A 21,050-nucleotide genomic window follows, 5' to 3' on the forward strand; every position below is an offset into this window, starting at 1 on the left:
GATAGAGGAGCTGCAGAGAGAGGGTGCGTCTTGCCACCTATATGAGCCAACGTACTCTGACATTGTGTCAAACGACGGAAAAGAAGCAAGGAGGAAACTTTCGGAGGGCCCCGGTGGGAAAATCGCGGCCGGTGAAGAAGCCGCGCCGCTTCAAATCCAATCCCCGGCACTGCAGAACCCACCGACGGCTGTGAGGGGGGTGCGTCCGTTGGGATTTTATTCGAGATAGCGGCCGATAACCTTGGGCCCGATTACAGGAACCCGGGAAGATCAGGAAGTCGGCCCTGCGGCCGATAAGCGTGGCAGTAAGCGCGGATCCTCCTTCCGGCCGAAGCGCCACACCAACGTGATGACTCTGGTAAGCAGGGAAACCGACTGTAAGCACACGAAGGAGCGATCCTCAGTCAGTGATAGAACATATGAGGCATAGTACCTGTAAGCACACGAAGAGGAGCGACTACAGATACAGTAAGCATATGTGTCGCATAGAAGTGTAGGTACTTACTCCTCAGTCAGTGATAGAACGACTGAAGAGCAGAGCGAGCCAGAGTCCTCCTTATATCTATCTCAGGAGCTGCATACGTAAGCGAATGATGGAGGACATATGTGGCGCAGAGGTCAGACCGGACAGAAGATGGATACGAGGCTGTACGGCTGTGCGCTCAAGACAAAGAAAGTCCGTAAGTGGAACAAAGGAACAAGGAGAGAAGCGTAGAAGAACGAAATGGAAGAGATAAGGAACTACAAGGCAGTGAAGTGACATATGGAACTATGGGAAGTATCTCACAGAGTCCATGTGGATGCGTAACTGTCCTAATGTACATATGTTCGATATCCAATGTTCAACAAACTGCGCATCTTCGCGGATGTCCCCCTGAAGAAGGCTTTCCACCGGAGGATACGCTTGACGTACGACGATTTGAATGGCCGGAGGTGAGAAACAGCATAACTACTGTTCGAACTTCGTGCAGCTAAACGAGGGGTGCCAGGGAGCGCGATGCCGCAGTTGTGAAAAGGCCCCCAAGAGCGGCAAGAAAAGTGATGCTGAGCGCGGCGTGCCCTGCATCGGTGCTCCTTTGATCGGCGGTAGCTGCGTTCGCTGCCACAGATTGAAGATAAAATGCGAATTCGAGAACGTGGGCGGCGGCGAATCGAGGTGGAACGCTACGCAAGGTGGCGTAGAGCACGTCGCTTGGCAAATCCTGAGTTGTACCCGGAGGAAGATTCCGCGTCCGAGTACTGGTCAAGCCCGCCCGCGTCGCAGAGGATGTCCCAACCTGGTTTTTCAAGAGAATTCATTCGCTCGAGTCGGCAGGAAGGCTTCGTCGAGGCGACCTTGAAAGACTGCCGTATTTTGACCCACGCCCCCCTTTCCAAGCCCAGGATGAGCGCCCTCCATCCGGTACACATGTGCACGCTCGGCCATTCGTGCCTTCCAGGCCCCCGGAGGCATCCGACAAAGCGCGACATGCGAGGCCGAAAAATGTCGCCCGCCACGGACGGAAAGGGTCCGCGTCGTCGAGCACCGAAGAGCGCGCACCCCCGGTACAGGAGGCGGGTGCAGATCATACGGCTCAAAAGGACCATCATCTTCGACTCCCTACACTACGGGGCGCCGATTTTGGCGCCGAATTAGGCCTGAACAATACGGGCAAACCTGACGATGAAGGTTCGGGTTTCTTGAGCGGTCCACGTTTTTCCAATACCCCGCCTGACCTCTGCTCCGCAGCTGCTTCTGCTTCAGGGTCGGACGGCAGCAAGACGACACGGCCCACTCCTCTAACCACGTCCTTGATAAGTTGGACGTTGAGTTGATTTCAGACAGCGGCCCTCCGAGGTTCCTCGGCGGACTCCAATCGGGACCTCTGCAGGACAATGACTCCTACGGCTTCGATGATTGGAAGAACGTCTTGCAACCACCAAGTCCCGTCGGTCGCGAGTCTTCGAAGCAGAGAGAGTCTGGACAGCATCCCCCAGTAGGGGACATGGGGCTTGACAGCAGCGCCGTTGCGGTGCCCGTTGGGGACGTCTTGGACGCCAGCAAGTGGGGGCCCCAAGGGCAAATTCGGCCTCGAAGCGGCGCTCACACACCGCCCCCAGCATCGGGATCCCTTGCACAAGGTAGCGCTTTAAGCGTCTGTATTCCGGCCGGCTACTTAAGAGATTGCTTCGAGTTGACAGGGATTCCTGCAGAATGGCTGGCGCGGCGTGTTCGTCCACCGCCGGGTAGGCAGTCGTCCCCCCTTTCCCCCGCCGCTTATGGTTTGCTGACATATATCAGGAGGGCATTGGAGAAACTACGAGCCCGCAGAACTGCAAGGGTGTGATCCCTGGGAGGAGGAAATAAGGCTGGCTCGATCAAATAATGCCTCATCTCTGCAAACTTCGTTTGTGGCTGTCGACCAGATGAACACTGTGTTAGACAGCGACGCCAACCTTCGAAAGGACGCCCGCTTTGCTGATCTCGTCCCTCGGAAACATCATATGCAAATCGCGCAAGACCGCCGCGCTCCCGAGCTTTCGGCTCCATGGAAAGATATGTGCAGGGACTCCCAAGACGTCGACCCGATTCTTGACCTGGATGCGGTACACCACGGTCAGCGGGCGCCCCGCTCGCCATCGACCCTCACCGGGTAGCCGTCGATTTAGAGACGTCGCTCACAGAGGAGGCTCAAAACCCCGTTGATGGTTTGCTCGAAAGCTTAGTGCTTGACGCGCAACAACAGTCGGTCCTGTGGTCCCAGCCGGATACGTCCAGGGTGCGTTTAAAAATCATCTACTCCATCAAATTGGGGTCTTACTCGCAACATAGAGCTGCCTTGATTCGTCAGGCAGGCTTCAGCAGTCATTCGCCCATACGTACTCAACGTTCAGCGAGATCTTGCACTTCCTTCGTCCGGTCACATCCGGAGACGTTGACACAAATCTTGGCGGTCTGGAAATATGCCGTTTGTTGCAGAGATTGTTGGACGGCATGGGGGACGTTGCAAATCGCGCAAACGATCTGGTCGATCTCCGGGTCAGTGACGGCATTCATGGTCTCAATTTGGGAAATCAAGGTGGGTTAAGAATGTCATTTTACCGCGGAGTCGCTTCAATTCTTCCTTACAGCTACTGGGACACGAATCACAGCCGCTGAGTCGGCGGACGCCGGGGCATCCAGGCTGATTCAACGCACGGGGCGTGGCCCCTTTGAAGCTTCCAGTCCCCATGCTCTGTCCCTCGCAGGCGACGTCCTTCTTGCGTCCGGCACGTACGTCGAAGGCTCAATTGAAGAGCGCCGGCGTTCTCAAGAACGGCTCGTAGCGAGGTTCCCCGCCCTTGCCCAAGCCGACGATCCATGGGGAAACTTGCTGGAGATCATCAAGGGGTCAGAGAACCGCCCGTCCGAGTCTGCGCTCGTCGTCATCGACTGGGCAATGCAGCTGACTGGCGATGTGAGGTCGCTGCAGGAACTTCAGCGAAAAGTGCAACTTGCAGCAGAAGCTTCGATGAACAATCCAGCTCCGCCAACTTTCAGCGAGTCGTCAAAGGGACGGATGTCTACTAATGCCTTCTCTCAGCATCCGTCAAGTCTGGGAGCCATTGTCGCAAGCTCTGCGTCCGGTTCGGGTCGAGGGCGGTCGGTAGCGCAGCGGCCCCTTACAAACACTCAGTCCGACGAGGACGCCGCTGCGGCTTTGTGGAGGAGAATGGCGAATCAGGTCGTCGATGACGTGTTCAAACCAGCTTCTGATCACATTTCATCGACCTCCGACAGGCCAAATGTCCTTTCGGGCGGAAAACAAGCCTCCTGTGATGCAGAGGCGGGTGGGCGCGCCTCACCGCGCACATATACTCCGGCCGTAACGTCTGCCGCGGAAGTTCTTGTCTCCTTGCCACATCACTCCCTCGGTCCCCTTTCCAGTCTAACCAGTCTACCAGGATCCACTCCCTCTCCCAGCCCTCCCTCGACTCCTGCACACACTAGAAGTCCTACAGCTGACTCAGGAGCGGCGACATCAAAAGCCACCTCTCTCCCAGCCCCTTCGCCTCGCAGATTGCGCAGTCGATCCCTTCGTGGAGCGCCGAGGAGGACACGGGGTCGGTGAAGAGTCTTTCGCACCGCCGAAATCGGATATGGACGGGGATCCGGCCTGATACGACGTACATGTTTGTAGCGTGAAGGATATACGAATTGGACAGAGCAGAGTGTTTCAGATGGCTGACGAATACTAGCAGTTTACCGGATGTGCAAAACTTATTTTGCAGAAGCTGTATCTTGTCTGTCCCGCTCTTGATCCCTCTCGGATTTGGTACATAGTTTTGAAATCATGGAAGGTACCTCGGTCATTTTTTCGGAGCAGTATTGCAGGAGAGCGAGAGGGGCATATACAGTTGTGCAAAGGCCGTTGTCACGAAATGTCACGCCGGCAATGACGAAGCGCCCTGGACGGGCACTGTAGACGGCGATGCGATGGAAAACTCACGCCGCTACATGAGCCGACCGAGCGCTCATGATGGCGGATAGTCGCGCTCAGAACGTCCGGACGCTGTGGACGCCATAATCTCTGGGTGTTGACCTCGAGAGCGTACAGTTACACTCGGGGGGTATGTATCATGAAGATCCCACAGTTCAACAAGGATCGCCCAAGATGTGGACAAACGCGCGCATCCGCACCCGGGCAGAAGTGCACACTTTCTCCGTTTCTTGTCGCTGTCTCATATAGGCAAATGGCAGGAGTCATCCGGGAGGTCAGAGTCGACAAGGAATGGTACGTAAGTACCTCTTCGATGGCCAGACCCCCAACCTGACAAAGATCGTCTCGTTCAAATGAGCACAGGTGATTTCCCTGGTGCATCCGTTGCGATAGCCTATCGGCAGCTACGGGTGCATCTGGACGGATCTGGCGATCCGTGCTGCGCGCCCGTGGAGACGCGCCTCGGGGCGGCAAGGACGCGTGGCGCGCATCGACGCGTGGCTGTGATGCACGCCGCGCGTCCATCCCCTTTGCCGTCCCTCCTCTCGTCCACCACCCAGCCTCCCTGCTCTGTCCAGGCAGACGATAGCGACCATATGGTCGACTGTTGTCTGCTATTCGATGTCACCTGGTGACACTGACCTTCCCCTCCCCTCCCTTCCCTCGACCTCGACCTCGACCTTCATCCCGCCCTTCACCAACCTTCCCGGCTGCGCTCATAACAAACACACCGCACGAGGACGTCCATACGGACGTCCTCAGGATGGAGATTGGAATCTGAGGGCCGCGCCGATGTACCGCGGCCCCTGTTTTGGTGAGTCCTCCGCTCCGCCCTCCTGCATTCCCAACGCCCACCCGTCCCCCTGCCGCCTCGTCGACAACTACAACAGACTGAGGACGCTGGACGTCCCAGCCCTCCGAGTCGCCCTGCGCACGCCGCCCTGCCCCTACCCGCATTACTCGCCTCCGCATCGCCCTTCTCCGCCCGCGTCACCGCGCTCTTCCACACCGCGCTCCTCCGTGCCGCACCCCTCCGCGCCACCCTCCTCCTCCGTGCTGCCCTCCTCCTCCACACTCGTCACCCGCCTCCTCCGTGCATGTCGCCCACCTCCTCCTCCGCCCGCATCGCTCTTCTCCACGCTGCCCTCCACCCGCGTCGCCCTCCTCCTCACCCGCGTCCTTGCCCGGATCCTCCTCGCACGCCTCCTCGGCGCTCGCGTTGCCGGTCATCCACGCTGCCCACGACTGCCTCGCGCTCCTTGCCGTCCACCCGCCTCCTCGCCCGCCCGTTTCTTCTGCGCCCACGTCGCCCGCCTCCTCCGCGCCGCCCATCTCTACCCGCGTCGCTTGCCTCCGTCACGCCGCGCTCCTCCGCACTCTTTGCCCGCCTCCGTGCTGCGTGCCTCCGCCTCGCCCTTCTCCGCCTGCCCGCGCGTCCCGCTCACTTGCTCAAGCACGTACGTGCTCTGCGCGCTCATTGGACTCACGCGTCGGGCGAGGTACCACATCGCCGCGTTCCTGCTGCCGTGGGCTACCGCAGCCCGCACTTGCTTAGCACCAAGTAGTAGTGTACTAATAAATATATTTGGATTCTATTCATACGCTTTGTGCATTCATTATGCAAGTAAATACAAAAAAGTGCGGTGGGAAATAATGAGGGAGGGTGCAGAAGTCAGGGGATGACGAGCTCGCCATCGGATACGGCGAGCTCGGGTGGTGGGGCCGTGAGACGCCGGCGTCCGAACGTCTCAGGGCAGCGTCACACCCATGATGGCCAGCGGGTACACGGGTGCGGAGCGAAGCGGGTGCGATGGCGGCGGCCGGGCCGGCGGGGACACCAGGTGCATCCGCACCTGTTGATAAGCTATCACAACAGATATACCTGGTGAATCACTACTGTAGTTCAAATCGGTCGATGCGGACGCGACTCAAGCGGCCGCGGACCTGCCTCAGGAGCGCGAGCAGTGCTCAGCGGCGTTCGTGCGCCATCTGGAGGCTGCTCGCAGTGCGGCTGCAGTCGGAGTGGCGGGAACAGTACCGCAACTCGCGCCCATACGCTGATGTGCAGTCAACTCCGGGAAGAGTCAACAATGGTGAGGATGAGTGAGCGAGCACGAGTAAGCGTGGGACATGGGAAGTCGAATGTAAGGTCAGGGAAACAGATACGACACGCCGCGGGGAGGGCGAGCGCGAGAGAAGGACGGATCGGAGGAACGCGCGAGCGTGAGGAGGACGAGATGGGGATAGACGCGGGGGAATGTACGACTGTTACTATGTAACTGGATGTTGCGGTGACTCACCATTTAGATAGAACTGGGAAGTCAAAGTTGCTCGTGAGGTCCGAAAACGGGCGCTAGTGATGACAAAGGAGGGGTCGAGGTAGTGGGTGAAAGCGTGGGCATGGGCGAAGTCTAAGTCGAGGACGAAGGCGAAACTGGGGCGCGCGCAGCTGGAGCGGGGAAGTGAACTGGATAACACAAAGTAAAACACGAGTCTAAATACATCACGCGCACAGGGCGAGTACGTAGCGACGAAACGAAGGCCTGCCGAAGACAAGAGACGAGAAGATACAGAGCCGGGACTTAATATGAGATAGAGAAGCACGAGCCGCGGCGGAAGGAGCTCGAGAGAGGGTGTAATAAGTGAACAATGACCGAGACAGAACGAGCCGAAACGGGGGACGCCGGAAGTGGATACCAAAATAAAAGAATAGGAAGAAAATCGAACGGAAGATAGAATGAGACGTACGAGACAGGAGACGAGGTGCAATCGCGCGAGAAGAGTGTCGTTCGGACTGAGAGCGACGCACGAGCGCGCGACCGAACTGGTGCTTACTGAGCGTGAATGCCGGATGTGGGAAGCGCGCATCTGCGCGCTGAGGCCTGAGCCTCTTCCTCTTCCCCACATCGCATTCACGCGCATCAAAAGCGCACCGACCCACCACTCCCTGCAGCGCTTTGGTAGGAGAGGGCGGGTTTGTCGCCTCCCTATTTTGCCTGGCGCTCAAGCGGACCGTCCGGGGACGCGACCTCCGATCGCGTCGTGCCTAGCATCGGCATGCCGCCCTCCGGGCGAGCGCTCCACTTCTCCCATCCCGTGCTGCAGCAAGAAGCATGACCAAACATTCCCTCTAGACACACTCTTTACCTCTAATTTCTTCAGCCTATCTCACAGGCCTACAACGATTAGGCAGCCGGCACCGCGCCGCGAGCGGTGGAGATCGAGGACGAACACCGGCGGCGATTCATACTGGACGGTGATAGATTCCCGTCGCGGTCCGCAAATTGCGTCAGCCGCCGGCTATTCACAGGCGCCTCCCGACCCCGTGATTCGGGCGGACGTGGACTTCTTCCCGAGCATCGGGGAGCCCGGAACGGCGCTCACATCGCGCGGCCGTTCAAAGGCGCCGCCGACCTCGGGGGCAGCGCCACGCTTTACGTACGTACTTGCGGCGTCGACGCATAGTGTCGGCGGGCGCTTGAATTCAGACAACCGAAAATGCTTTGTGTCAGGCGCTCCGTGTCTAGCGGTGCTCCCGAGCCGAGGCCGGCCTCTTGCCGACCGAGCAAACGCCGGCCTCCGGATCTCTTTGTTCGGGCAACCGCTCCAAGGTGCAGCGACGCGCGGCTTCTGGACGGCGCTCCGTGCTTATTGAAAGGCGCCGATGATATATCACCGGTCACCGCCGCCGCATCGCCGTCATTCCGCCCATCCCGCTCTTGCCGCAGCTGCTTCCCCCAAATCCGTCGGTCTTACGAAAAATCGACGTCCCCCCCCTCATCCTCATCCTGATATGACCTCCATTCGTAAACTTAACGACGATGTCCTTTTCATTGTCTTCTCCTTCTTGGAGCGGAAGGACGCACTCGCAGCGTCCTACTGTGCAAAGAGGTTCTATCACCTGGCGATCACTGCGGCCTTTAGGTCCTTCAAAATATCCAAGGACCAATGGAAGGACGAGAACGGATGGGGTCTCCGAGAAAATACTCGTAAAATTGTCACTTTCTCCGAGCTGCTCCAAAGGAAGGATCGTCTCTATAAGGGCCTTCACCGGGGTCGACACCTTCGCCGGTTGGCTCTCCGTAGCATGGACGGTCCCGACTTCCTTCATTTCCCCATCCTCCTGACCGCCGCCGACCGTTTGCAGAAACTTCTACTGGATAGCTTCGAGTACGTTCTGAGCGAGAACAATCCCGTTGCTGAAGTAATAGGGAACATGGGCGAGCTCAAGCAGCTCATCATCCGGGACGTGGGGCCCTGGACCATCGAACGACTACCGGCCATCCTGTCCGCAAAGAAGCTCATCTCCTTGTCTCTCACGCTCGACAAATCGTTCTACCAGGACGTTGTAGATGCAAAGTTCGACCTCGCCAGTCTCGCCGCCTCTGTCTCCGCAGCTCCTGCACTGCGCTCCCTACACATCTCCGCGATCGACATACCAGCCTTCTATGAAGCACGTCCCTCGTACCGCATGTCAAGCCTGAAGCGGCTGTCACTCATCTGCCTTCGTGATGTCTCCGCGGCGTTCATCGACCTCTGCGACACCCTAGAAATGTGCGCTATCGAGCCGGAGCAGTATTCGGACGCAGTTCTAGATATCCCTGCAGCAGGTCAACCGCCCCTCCAAGTCGCGGAGCTTCACCTCCTCCGCTGCATCGGCATTTCCACAGAGACAGCCAGGCGGGTGGGTGAAGTTGGGTTGATATCGTTGGGCGGCATCATCACCCCCTTGTCCGGCATCGACGACGTGCGGCCGCTCGTCCCTCTTCTTCAGTCGGCCCGGCCCATCGCCGTGGAGGTATTCTCAGCAGGCGAGTTGACGGACGGGGAACAAATGTGGCACGGACTGTTTCAAGGCGCCCCTCGCCTACGCTACTTGGAGATCACCGTGACAGATGGGGATTGCAACATCGCCGATTACAAGGTCAGTATAGAGTCCCCGCCTATCTCACTCCTCCGTAGCTTTGCTTACTATCGTTTTATCGCGCACGACGCCCCGCACAGGCGATGCTGCTGGCTGCGCTCAGGTGTACAGCCATCAGCTACCTTAATCTCTATTGTCTTCCAGGATGTGGACCACTCCCGGTGGATATGCTCTGGGGTGATGTTGCGTCTGAAGAGGAGGAGTCTCACCGCGAAGCCGAGAGGGTTTTCGCCGAGGGGCTGGCGTCAATCCCGTACGAGTTAGCCGCGGGTCTGCCGGCGCTGCGGGTCATCGCGATGTCTCACAGCCGAGCGATTGAGGCCCGGGTCGCGGAAAACGAGATGTGGAACGGCGGATGGGGCGACGGGGAACGAGTCAACCTATCATGGCCCGACTCACGTTTATCTCGCGAATCGGCGAAGGGAACGCGGGTCGATCGGTGGTGGCGGGTCGAGGTGGACGGCTCGAACCGCAGGCCCGTCGAGATCTCGCGGGAAGAGGCCGAGGTTATGCGCGAGGAGATCCAGAGGGCAGACTTCGACATTGCGACGACGCTGAAGGGTAAGTACTTCTCATGCACCTTTGGTCTACGAGGCGGCTGATTTGGTATCTCGAAGCTTGTGCCGAAACAGCTGCCAAATTAGCTGCCGGCCGTCTGCTTCAGGCGCTGCGCTGAGGTGCGGTGGATCCGGTCCTTCGATGCCCATGCCGCAAGTCGCGCATTCCTGTAGTCGTATTACACTCTTATATTGGATTATCGTCGCATATGGGAAGTGGACTTGTTGATGAGACTCACTATCGTGGCGGCCGGGAGGGGGTACAGGTATGCATCGCCGACGGTATTGCGCAAAACTGTCACCCAGACCCGACTCTCGGTTCCTGCCGCGCACCGTCCGAGCCAATCGGTTCCCATCAGTAACTTCCAAATTCCCTGAATCCCTGAATCCCCGGATTTCAGGGATTTCAGGGATCCAGGAGAACCGGGACCATATATAACAGGGCGCACAGGGCGACGCAGGGATCCAGGACGCCCGGCGCGGGCAGGGCTTCAGGCGTCACGGCGCCTCACGCGGGATTCAGTACTCGGGCTGCTAAGCAGCCTAGTACAGTAGTTCGTGTAGGTGGTAATCTACGTACATGTCCAGATAGTACCTATTTTGAACGCATCTAAGGCGTCCAGAACTCGAGTTCGTTCATAAACACTGATGAGGTGACATGCTCGAACAATGGAGCAACGGGGATGACGTCGTACAACTCCCCGTGTTCGAGTCCGCCGGGATCACCGTCGCCGTCCTCTTCTCCGAGACGTGCGACAGGCACATAGGCCTCCTCCTCCACCCGTCGACCGCCCTGATGCAGGACGCCGCGCGGCCCAAGTACCACGTCGGGCACGGGTTCCGCCGCGCGAACGGCTCGCTCTGCGTCCACCAACTCGTCGCGCTCTGCGCCGACTGGCACGCGTTTGAGTTCAACGGGGAGCGCGTCCCCGCGGGCACGACCTCTTCATGCGGACGCGCCGCCCGCGCGCGAGCGCGACGAGCGGCTCGTGCTCTGCCACGTGCTGCATTGCCTGTGGCCCGCGCCACCGTTCCGGGTGCCGCACTGGCTGCTCGGACGGCTGGCGGCGCTCGGGCTGGAGCTGAGGCGGCCGAAGATCGTGAGCCATCCGACTGCGGAGGGGGAGCCGTTGCTGTGCATGTTGCGCTTCCAGAACTTGTGCGGGAGGGAGGCGGTCGAGATCGTCATGGGGACGTGTGACCGGTGCGTCTTGAGCGATGAAGAAGACGAGGAAGATGGTGGGTCTGAGGAGGCGTCATAACGAAGAGCGTGAGCGCGGTTGGATACGTGTGCGCGCAATGGAAGGGGCCGTGGGTGTCGACTTCACGGAGCGCAACAGCGGAGAGCGGAAGGGTGATATTGCGCGTACCTATGCCGATGAGCATGTCCTTGCCGGCGGGCTAGCTCGACAGCTGCCCACGGCCGTCAAGAACTCTGGAGGGGCCGCAGCGGTGGATCAGGATTCAGCGAACCAGCATACACCTGCGCGCGCGAAGACCCACCTTTTGTGAGGATCACAGTCAAGAGCCACGCCATCAGGCTCATGTTGCGGCTCGTACCCGGCTAGATCTTGCATAACGATTAGGTCCGCAGCGATGGAGCACACTCATGGGACGCTTACCTCGACTGTCCAACCGTGTCCTATCAGCGCCATGCTGTCCTGGCCGCCTCTCACTCAAGCGGAACTGCGTCTGACTTTGGAAAGGCAAGCGGTGCGCGGTCAGAATCGTGCGATGTGAGAGGACAGCCTGAGGCGCACACATCGTCCAGGAAAGAAGAGGTCGGGCACCACGAAGGTGCACGCACCGTGCGAGTTGCGCAAGCCCCACATGGGTACAGGTCGGGGTATCGGGTGCGAGAAGGTGGATGCGCATGAGGACGAAAGTAAACGTTTGAACACTCACATTTGGTCCGATATCTACACTTCGCATATGCCGCGAAGAACCAAAGCCTAGGCCTTGTTGAATCGCATGTTTGAGCCATTCTTGCGCTCGGCGTGCCGGCGCTCCTACCGCAGTTACCTTCAAGGTATATTTAGAGGCGAGACGCGAGGGTGGGGGATTGAAGAACGGGAGTGGGTCAAGAAGAGATGAGAAAAGCGAGCATCGAGACGCGAAGAGCGCGGGCGCCAAATACGAGTCGCCTCTCACCTCCTCCCATCTGCGCGACTCGAGGGTCCGACGAATGCCCATATCCACACATCTCTGATCATACCTTGACGCTTCGACAGGCCCACTACACCCTTCCTCCGGCCGTGTGGGATAGTATATTATTGCGCAGATGTGCATACAATCAACACAAGGTGCGTTGTTTCTTTAAACCATCCAATATCCCGCTGAACGCCAAGCTCGAGCAGTTTCTCTGCCGGCACTTCAACGCTGAGACTGCACTTCTATACAACACCGGGTACTACAACGCCTACTTCTCCTTCTGGAAATCTGTCGTGCAAGTGGACGACATCAATCTCCTCGACGAGCTCACGCCCACCTCGCTCCGCGATGGTATCATCATCTCCCGCCGCCGCAATCCACGGTACGTCCTCGCACTTAAGGATGCTGGCACGCTCCGTGACGTCCTCGTGTGCCACCTCAGACTCCACAAATGCGTGCACACCATCATGCACTCGTTCAGCAAGGGCTGGGACATGCTTGGCGGTACGTCTGCGCTGCCTTCTCCTCCTTCACGGCCCGTCGTTGCTGAACCGTGTCTATCTGTGTGCCAGCCTGGTGTTCTCTCCCGCCTCCACACCAACTACGGCAACACCACATGAGCTACAGTTCCGCGGGACGGCGTCATCAATGTTCTCCTTCCCCGAGCCCCGGCAGCTCATCCCCACGCTCGCGACTGTCGAATGGCATCCCTCCACGGCATCGTACGTGGCCTCGGTGATCTCCATGGGGCGCGTGCCGAGCACGGACGACCGGCCTACGTTCTACGCCCCTTCCGTGCGGCGTGACCTCTGACTGCTCGTCCTCGCACGCCGACGACCCGTTGAACGCGTTCGTGTTGGTTGTGAGCCCCGCCGCCTCCATGTCCTCGCTTGCGGGCTCCATGTGCTCCTTTGTCTTCTTTCCCCCACGCCGTCCCCTCGCTGCTCTCTCCGCACGCGGACTAGAACGCTGTGCGCGCGCGATCCGGGCAGGCGGCTTTGCTACGGCACACGCACCGCACACTGACGCCTGCTCGACATACGCGACCTCTCGCCGCGCTCATCAGCCATACTGCATCTATATACCTGCATGTACAATAGCTGGTTTGCGACAATAAATGCAATTACATGTTCTGTATTACCGTCCCCACCAGAACCGTCCTGAGCCCTGAGCGAACTGGCCGGCCTAGCACCCTGAACGCCCGGACGCCAAAAAAGAGCAGTTAAACCTTCAGAGGACCCATAGTCATACGCCCCACATAGAGAACACCGTTGAAAGCAGGCCAAAGCCCGGTGGCATTTCGTCCCACCTTCACAGCAAGAGACGTTCTCGCGCGGTGATACGCACCCAGCTCCGCTGAGCGCGTATACTGTACGTCCGGCGCTCGTTATGTCCTCATCCGCGCATTACCATCCCGACCACCTCACGCACTAGTATATCTGCTGTAGCTCTCCGTCGTCGCAATACAGCTTCCCTCGTCCGGTTTGATGCCGGAGAGCGTCGTCTCACCCCAGTTTCCGCCTGCAGTCTCGTCTCCGTCTCGTTCTCGTTCTCGTTGTCTTGTCCACGCCCACGTCCTCTCTCCCGCCTCTCTCTCCCTTCTCGGTGCTTCCCACTGGCGATCCTCACCCACTCGCACACCGCAGCGCGACCCCCGGGTTGCCCTGCACATCAGCGGATACCGGCGGCCGTCGAATTGTGACGAGATATGTATGTAGACGCGGGGAAATGGACGAGGTCGCGCACACGGGCGCTGGGGAAGACGATGGCGAGGTCGAGGTCGTGGGCGAAGGCGAAGGCGAAGACGAAGACGAGACGAAGTGAGCACACGGCACGCGCAGATGGAGTAGGGAAGTGAACTGGATAACGCAAAGTAAAGGAGGAGTCTAAATACAAGCAGCGCACAGCGCGAGTATGTAGTAACGAAACGAGGACCTGCCGAAGCCAAGAGACGAAAAGATACAAAGCCGGAGCAGAATATGAGGTGGAGGGACACGAGAAACTGCGGAAGGAGCTCGAGAGAGGGTGTAATAAGTGGACACAGACAGAGACAGAACGAGCCGAAACGGGGGACGCGAGAAGTGGATACAATGATACAAGCATAGGTAATATAATATGAGACGTTCGAAATAAGAGATGAGGTGCAATCGCGCGAGAAGAGAGTATCGCGCCGCGAGTGGGAGAGATCGATCGAGGGCGCGCGGCGAAGGTCACGAACGGGTGTGAATGTGGTCGTGGTGCGTCCGTGTGCGTCGCGTATGGACTGGGGCGGTGGAGTGTCGATCCCGGGGTGTTCGTGGGCGGATCGCGATGGGTGCGGATGGGTGCGCGTGGCGGAATGGACGAGATGCGATGGGGAATATGCGGAAAGGTACATCAAATCAAGATCGGAGGGAGAAAAGGAGTCTGCTAAAGCGGGAAATGCGTCTATAATGGCGGAGTGGGGGTCACCAGGGCGAGAACTAATCAACATCGCGACTTCTCCTCGGTCGAAGGCCGATTCCTCAACGCTTACTGAAAATCTGGCTCCGGAGTGCTGATGTTTGAGGTCGGGGTGTTGGACTGGAAGGTCGGAGGCGTGCGTGGGGCGGCAGGCAATTGGTGGCAACGAGGTCGGAGTTTGGATCGTAATCGTTTGAGAGCCGTCGACGTTGGTGTGGACCGTGCTTGCAGTGAGCAGGTCGAAGGGGCGGCCCGAACAGGACGTCGTAGGTGGGAGCGAATGACGTGGAATTGTATGTAGACCACGATGGAGCCGAAACGCACCGCAACGTTGCGCGCGAGACCGAGCGAGTAGTCACAGGCCCCGTTCGCGCTTGCATCTGCAGGACGACGCGCGGGTCGTAGGCGAGTCCGAGGTGGTAACAAACGCCTTTGGACATTGAAACGATGCTGGAGCCGCTGTCGAGGATGAGGAGACGTCGGCCCTGTTGAGGGACGTCCCGGTGATGGCGCGGATGGCGGCGGACTCGAGCGAGACGCGGAGCGGAGCGGCATCTTCACCGGGTGCAGCGACTTGAGATATATCTCGACTGGGTCGGGGACGGCGAACGCGCCGCGCGGAGGCTCTTCGTCTTGCGTGAGCTGGGCGAAGGCGGCGGGCATAGACTGGGCTAGCGCGCGATGCGTGTGGGGGAAGGTAAGTCGTCGAGATGTCGGCGCCCAGGAGAGAGTCCTTGGATCGCCTCCGCGGTGAGTACAGGCTCGACAGGAGCACGGCGGACAGTGCAGAGCTCACGCGTGGCAACGCACAACTAGGGCGACATGGAGAGAAGCTCTTCGTGTGTGACCGTAATCGGCTGGTCGAGGCAGCGCTTGAGAACGCTGGCAACGTGCTGGGGATTGTAGATCGGGGGGAGTTCATGGTACGAGGCGCCGGGCTTCCTGAATCTGGGCTGCGCGTGCGTGCGTATCACTGGATGAGACGGTGATGACAGGAGTCTTCGTCGGAGAGAGGAGCGCTGAGACTCGAGGAGCGCTTAGCTCGGTGAACGCGGGCGACGCGATGTGCGCGCTGTGATCTTGCTTGTGTGCTTCTACTGTACGCTTTTGCCTGCGCTTTCGTCTGCAGCCGGCTCCCACCCCGATTCGGGTGCATCCCCCGCGACCGGAAGCTAGAGTCGTCACCCCCACGCTCGACTGCCGAGTTCCCGTGTTCTCCGACCCCGCCTGAAGGCTGCGGCATGCCGCCGATACGAATGCAATTCCCTTTAACATTGACTCTTTATGCGCGGAAAGCCCACCCAATTTAGCTCATTCCGTCAAACATAAGATAGTCCAATTTCCCACATGCGAGTCAATACAATATAAGCGCAAAATACTACATTGACGACCAGACCCAAGCCAGACAACCACAGGATGACGGGGAAGGCTACGAACTACTCGGGGGTCACCGGCGTTGCCGCGAACAAGGCTTCACATAACAGATCAGCGACCTCGCACAAAAATAGCGCATGACGAACACTCACCGTGAGTGATGTGTCGGGATCAAAGTCGGCCCGCTGTATCAGCTCGCGCGCACACTCGCCGTGCTCGCGCCAGACCTCGATCGGCGTGCGGTTTGACTCCGCGATCCGCCACCACCGCGGGGTGCGCGTGGCTAGGGAAGTCCCGCCCTTGTACCTGTTCCAGTCCTGTTCGACGGCCATGGTGACCATCCCTGCTCGGCGCGCAGACATCGCGAAGACACGAAGCGTTGACAGCTTCGTCGCAAAATCGCCGGGGAGGGATTGCTCCCATTGAGCGTGTTCCAAATCCGGCCCCCACCTGTAAAAGTACAGTGACAGGTACACCAGAGGCGTAGACGCGAGCGCATCCAACAGCGTTGCCTGCGTGCGGGTGTCGTGTGTGCCAAAATGATAGTAAGCGAACCTGATGAGCAGGAAAAACGTGTAGACTGACCTTATGGTCGCCGACGTCGGCGTTGAAGTCGACCGTGATCTCCAGAGAGCGTAGCCGAGGAGAAGCAGACAACAACTTGTTCCACATGAGGCCTCCATCCAACAACACCCTCGCCACGTGCACCTGGAGCGCGATTGGTCGAGCGACTTCAAGAAGGGGCGCGAAGGGTTCCACGTCCCCCGGGCTGGAGAGTGGACCGTCCAACGCTATCAAGCCGATATCCCCGACGAGAATTGCGGTGTCGACTGGGACGTGACAACGTTGTCGAAGCGGAGCTCAGCAAGGCTGAGGGGAGATTGGCGCGGTGCGTGGATGATGAACGTTGGGATAAAAAAACACCATTGCTGAAACCGAAGGCAACACCTCTGAGGTTGACGCACACCTCGATGAGCCCGGCCGCGACTTCAGGACTAGATTGGTGGATGGAAAGGTGCCTGATGGAGGGGAGGGCTGGAGGGCTCTTCACCCGAGGAGGGTTTTCATCGAAACACCGTCGACGTTCAGGGAGTGCAACGTCGAAGCGAGGAGAGGGCAGTGACCAGTTTGGAAAAGGTGGAGGTCATCGACTTTGTTGTCCTCTCATTCAAATGAGATGAAGGGTGGTGAGGCTCGAGAGCCCAGGCAACGCTTCGAATGTTCTTCGGCCCACATGCCACAGGATGGCCTGCTCGAGGGAGCTCATCGCGCCCATGACCTGCGCCAAGTCGCTGTTCAGGATCAGAAAGGACTCAAAGTAGTAGATCTCGAGATTGCGGAGGTGGGCGGCGGTCTTTTGCAGAAGGCAGCAGAGGTAGTCGATATGGTGAGGGTCGTAGAAACCCAGGAGGGAGAGGTCGTGAAGTTGATCGACATGGGCGACCCCGTACAAGCCCGTCTTGTACAGGAAGTCAATCTTGGAGAGCGCCTTGTCGTCGTTCCAGCAGTCATCGAACCGGGAAACCCTCAACCTCTTGAAGAAACGGGGCCTGTCTATGAGAAAGAGCTGTTTCGAACAGGAGGAAACTGCGTGGGCATTCTCGCAATCCAAAAATGAGAAGATGATTCGGAGGACGTCTTCGTTGAGAGAGGCGAATGAGGTTGACGTCATTGCTGGGTGGGGTGGGTGGGGATAAGGTGGATGGGGATGAGGGGGAGTGGGGTCGAGCAGCAGCAGGAAAGCAGGTACAGCGGGAGCAGGATGAGCGATATGAGGCGGCGATGCGGCGGGGACGTTTTTGTACCTCTATCCCAGCTTGAACACACCCGGTGAAGAGAACAATTCACTGTATGGGAGGTCTAAAAGGGGCAGCTTGGTGCATCCCATTGGTCGATCGTTTTGAAGAAAGAGCCCAAACAAAGGAATCATGAGATCAAATTGAGACCGGCAGGTTCTCGGCTGGCAAAATGTGGGTCTTGGCTTAGATTTGGAGCAGCGGAGGAAGGCCACAGGCCGAAGCTTTGTTCAGAACGGCGGTAGGACAAAGAGCTCATGTGAGCATAGTGGCCGCGCATCAGACAACAACCGTGACCGGCGGCATCTGCGTCGAAGCTGCCTATTTCGTATTGGAATGGAACGCCGGCGGTAATCCATCCTCAACGGCCGTCTCGGAGCGCATTGCGTCGGCGGCCGGCTATTGCCCAGCCCCGCCGACGTACGGATTCCGGCAAAAGGGGCCGAGTTTCCGAGCCGTGGAAAATGAAGTCCGGTCTATCGGACGCCGGTGCTCATTGATTGTTCGATGCCCTCGAAGGGGCGTCCACCGGTTTTAGGAGTTGGTCCGATGAATATGGTCCGGCGGACGCCTGATTGTAATCCGATGCAGGTAGTACATAACGGTGCGTCGCTTGCACTAGTGCGTCGCTAACAGCAGGCCCATGCCAAGCCCCGCCGTGTTCCAGATCCACGAAAACTGGCCGCAGAATGCCATTCTTCAGATGAGCGAAGCAAGAGAAGTTGGTCTTGGCTGAAACACGGGCTGGTGGAGGGCGCTCCGTGTTTATGTAAGAACACGGCCGACGATTGTGCCCGGCGGCCGCTCCTACACGCCCCCTCAGCCAGCCCATGCTGCTCCTGCCGCAGCTGCTCCCATTGAATCGGCACGCATTGTAAATACTCAACGTCAACCATCTTCTCCGCATACTCGCACAGATATGACGCCCACTATACGGACGGATTACGATTCCCATCGTTCCCTTCGTGGCCTCCGCTGGACGCCCTCAATCTCCACCATTCACGGCGCGGTGTCCACTTATCGCGCGATTGCACCTCGTCTCCTGTCTCATCCATCTCATTCTATGTTCCGTTCGATTTCCTTCCTATTCTTGTATCTTAATATCCACTTCCCACGTCCCCCGTTTCGGCTCGTTCTGTTTCGGTCGGAGTCCAGTGATTACACCGTGTCGAGCTCCATCCACCGCAACCCGTTTTCCCTACGTCACATTCAGTCCCGAGCTATGTCGTCTTGTCCAAGCTACTTATTCGCTCTGTGTGCGTCATGTGTTTGAATTCGTGCTTTACTTCGTGTCATCAAGTTCACGTCCCAACCCCACTTGCGCTTGCGGTGTGCCCATCGGTCTCACCTTTCGTCTTCGACCTCAGCTTCGCCAAAATGGCTTCGCCGACAAGGTTTCGCCAATGACTTTGACTTCGAGGTGACCATCGCCGGCGCCCGTGTGAGCGACCCTGTACATTCCCCCACGTGCATCCCTTCTCATCCTCCGCGCACCTGCGTGTTCACCTGATCCACCGTCACATTGATGTACACGCGGGGTGCGCTCAACTGTGTCCACCGCCGCCGGCGACACGCTGCAGGCGTCATCGCAAAGGCACAGGTACTCTGTCTGGTCGAAGCACCGCCGGGTAGATACATGCACGGTGAGGGAGCTTGCTCCCGAAGAACACCGGGAAGGCTAGGAGATCCACACAGATTATTCGGGCGTGGAGCACTGGGTGCATGGCACCGCGTACACAGCGAAATGTATGTATATCGCGAGGAGTAGCATGAGAGCTCCCAACCCAATCGACCGGAGCGCCTTCCCTTCACTCCACCCACAAGAACACCGAACCATCGAAGACCTAAAGCCAGATACGTCCGAAATCCGCCGGTAATATGCCGTTTTGGCACCAACCGACCCTGCAAATCCCCTCCCCCCCCACCCCTTGCCTCCAAATTCATGTGCCGCACCACCCCTGCTCTACAATACCTCAAGCCTAGATCGATGGCTCCCGTGCGCCTGCGTAGTTGACGCGGGCATCCATTTCCCGCCACGCAATCCACGCCCGCCGGTATTCTGAACACCAATCCAGCGTGAGCGCCCGTGTATTCACCCATTGCCGCCGGTCTTCTGCCCGGGACCCAGCACCGGCGGCCCCTGATCCCGGCGCCGCTTCGTACACACCGCTCAACCTCCCCGCTCCGCCTTTCCTGCGATTCCGGTGAGCCGCCGAGCTGCCCGCCCTCTGTTCCCAATGCGTACGCAGCCCCCGAGGCGTACGGTGTCGGTTGGATCCGACGCTCGGCCGGCCATCTCCCCGAAGAATAGTCCGTCACAACGCCGCCGTCCACCTCCGCCCGAATTCCTGAGGCAAGCCTGCAGCAGGTGATAGATCCACGAAGCCACTAGAGTGACGAGTGGCACCTGCCCCGGGAGCATCTTTGGCGAAAATGTCATTGATGCTGCGGCCCCCGAGCTCGACGTCAAAGGATAGTCGACGCTCCGGGCCTCCCGGCAAGAGGGAAGCGCACAGAACAACTGCCGCCGCCCCTCCCGCAGCATCCGTTCTGTTTGTCGACTCGAGGAGGGCCCACACCGGCGTCCAGTAGATGAGGCGATGCTCGGCGGGCCGGGCGAAGGTCGCCTGGGCCGATCTGCATCGACTTGTCGGATGAGGGTGTTTCGCATTAAAGCTACAAAATGTTGAGGAAAAACATACCGCTCACAGCCGGAACCCCTTACTCTTGCACTCCAATTAGACTGTTCAAACTTGACTCGGGAACTTGAACATAACGCCCTTCACCAAAAGACCATGACTCACATGGACGGGCCTTCACCGATCTCAGTCGCCTATCAAGTCGACCGAACGTAATGAAGCAACCAACGACCTCCTTTGATTGCCACGTTAAACTTTGTCCGCACATGCACCGACAAAACAACTCACCCGCGTCCGTAATACCAGCCCTGTCTTCTCCTCGTCCCCGCCGCCCTTCTGTCGCCCGTACCTGCAGCAGGTGATGGACCCACGAAGCCACTAGAGTGACGAGTGGCACCTGCCCCGGGAGCATCTTTGGCGAAAATGTCATTGATGCTGCGGCCCCCGAGCTCGACGTCAAAGGACAGTCGACGCTCCGGGCCTCCCGGCAAGAGGGAAGCGCACAGAACAACTGCCGCCACCCCTCCCGTGGGTTTCGCCTTGGTTGTCACAGCGAAGACGAGGCGTTGCGCGTGCGCATACTGGTCACGACGAACGCTTGTGCTTCACCGAATCGTCGCTCGTATGGGGAACACTAAAAGGCCGGGCATTAGCAGGGGTATCCTTCACACAAAGCTATGCGTACCGTGTATAGCGCCACGTGAACA

General features: G+C 58.7%; 3 protein-coding genes across 3 annotated transcripts; 2 read left to right on the plus strand and 1 right to left on the minus strand.

Moving 5' to 3' along the window:
• Nucleotides 1-8,253: 8,253 nt before the first annotated feature.
• On the plus strand, nucleotides 8,254-10,060 carry BXZ73DRAFT_110588 (uncharacterized protein; the record flags this gene model as incomplete). Its single annotated transcript, XM_048017350.1, has 3 exons — nucleotides 8,254-9,384; nucleotides 9,465-9,945; nucleotides 10,017-10,060. 3 exons carry the CDS (start codon nucleotides 8,254-8,256, stop codon nucleotides 10,058-10,060), a joined length of 1,656 nt encoding a protein of 551 aa, XP_047870613.1.
• A 539-nt stretch (nucleotides 10,061-10,599) lies between these two features.
• BXZ73DRAFT_110589 (uncharacterized protein) lies at nucleotides 10,600-12,905 on the plus strand (the record flags this gene model as incomplete). The annotated part of the gene is made up of 4 exons (XM_048017351.1): nucleotides 10,600-10,866; nucleotides 12,173-12,244; nucleotides 12,299-12,600; nucleotides 12,665-12,905. The coding sequence occupies 4 exons, from the start codon at nucleotides 10,600-10,602 to the stop codon at nucleotides 12,903-12,905; spliced, it is 882 nt and encodes a 293-aa protein (XP_047870614.1).
• Nucleotides 12,906-15,981: 3,076 nt separating this feature from the next.
• On the minus strand, nucleotides 15,982-17,580 carry BXZ73DRAFT_110590 (uncharacterized protein; the record flags this gene model as incomplete). The annotated part of the gene is made up of 6 exons (XM_048017352.1): nucleotides 15,982-16,005; nucleotides 16,061-16,420; nucleotides 16,494-16,738; nucleotides 16,833-16,903; nucleotides 16,960-17,069; nucleotides 17,143-17,580. 6 exons carry the CDS (start codon nucleotides 17,578-17,580, stop codon nucleotides 15,982-15,984), a joined length of 1,248 nt encoding a protein of 415 aa, XP_047870615.1.
• Between the last annotated feature and the right edge of the window lie 3,470 nt (nucleotides 17,581-21,050).

This window comes from Epithele typhae (genome assembly GCF_022376455.1).
Source record: "Epithele typhae strain CBS 203.58 chromosome Unknown BXZ73scaffold_390, whole genome shotgun sequence".
Lineage (NCBI taxonomy): Eukaryota > Fungi > Basidiomycota > Agaricomycetes > Polyporales > Epitheliaceae > Epithele > Epithele typhae.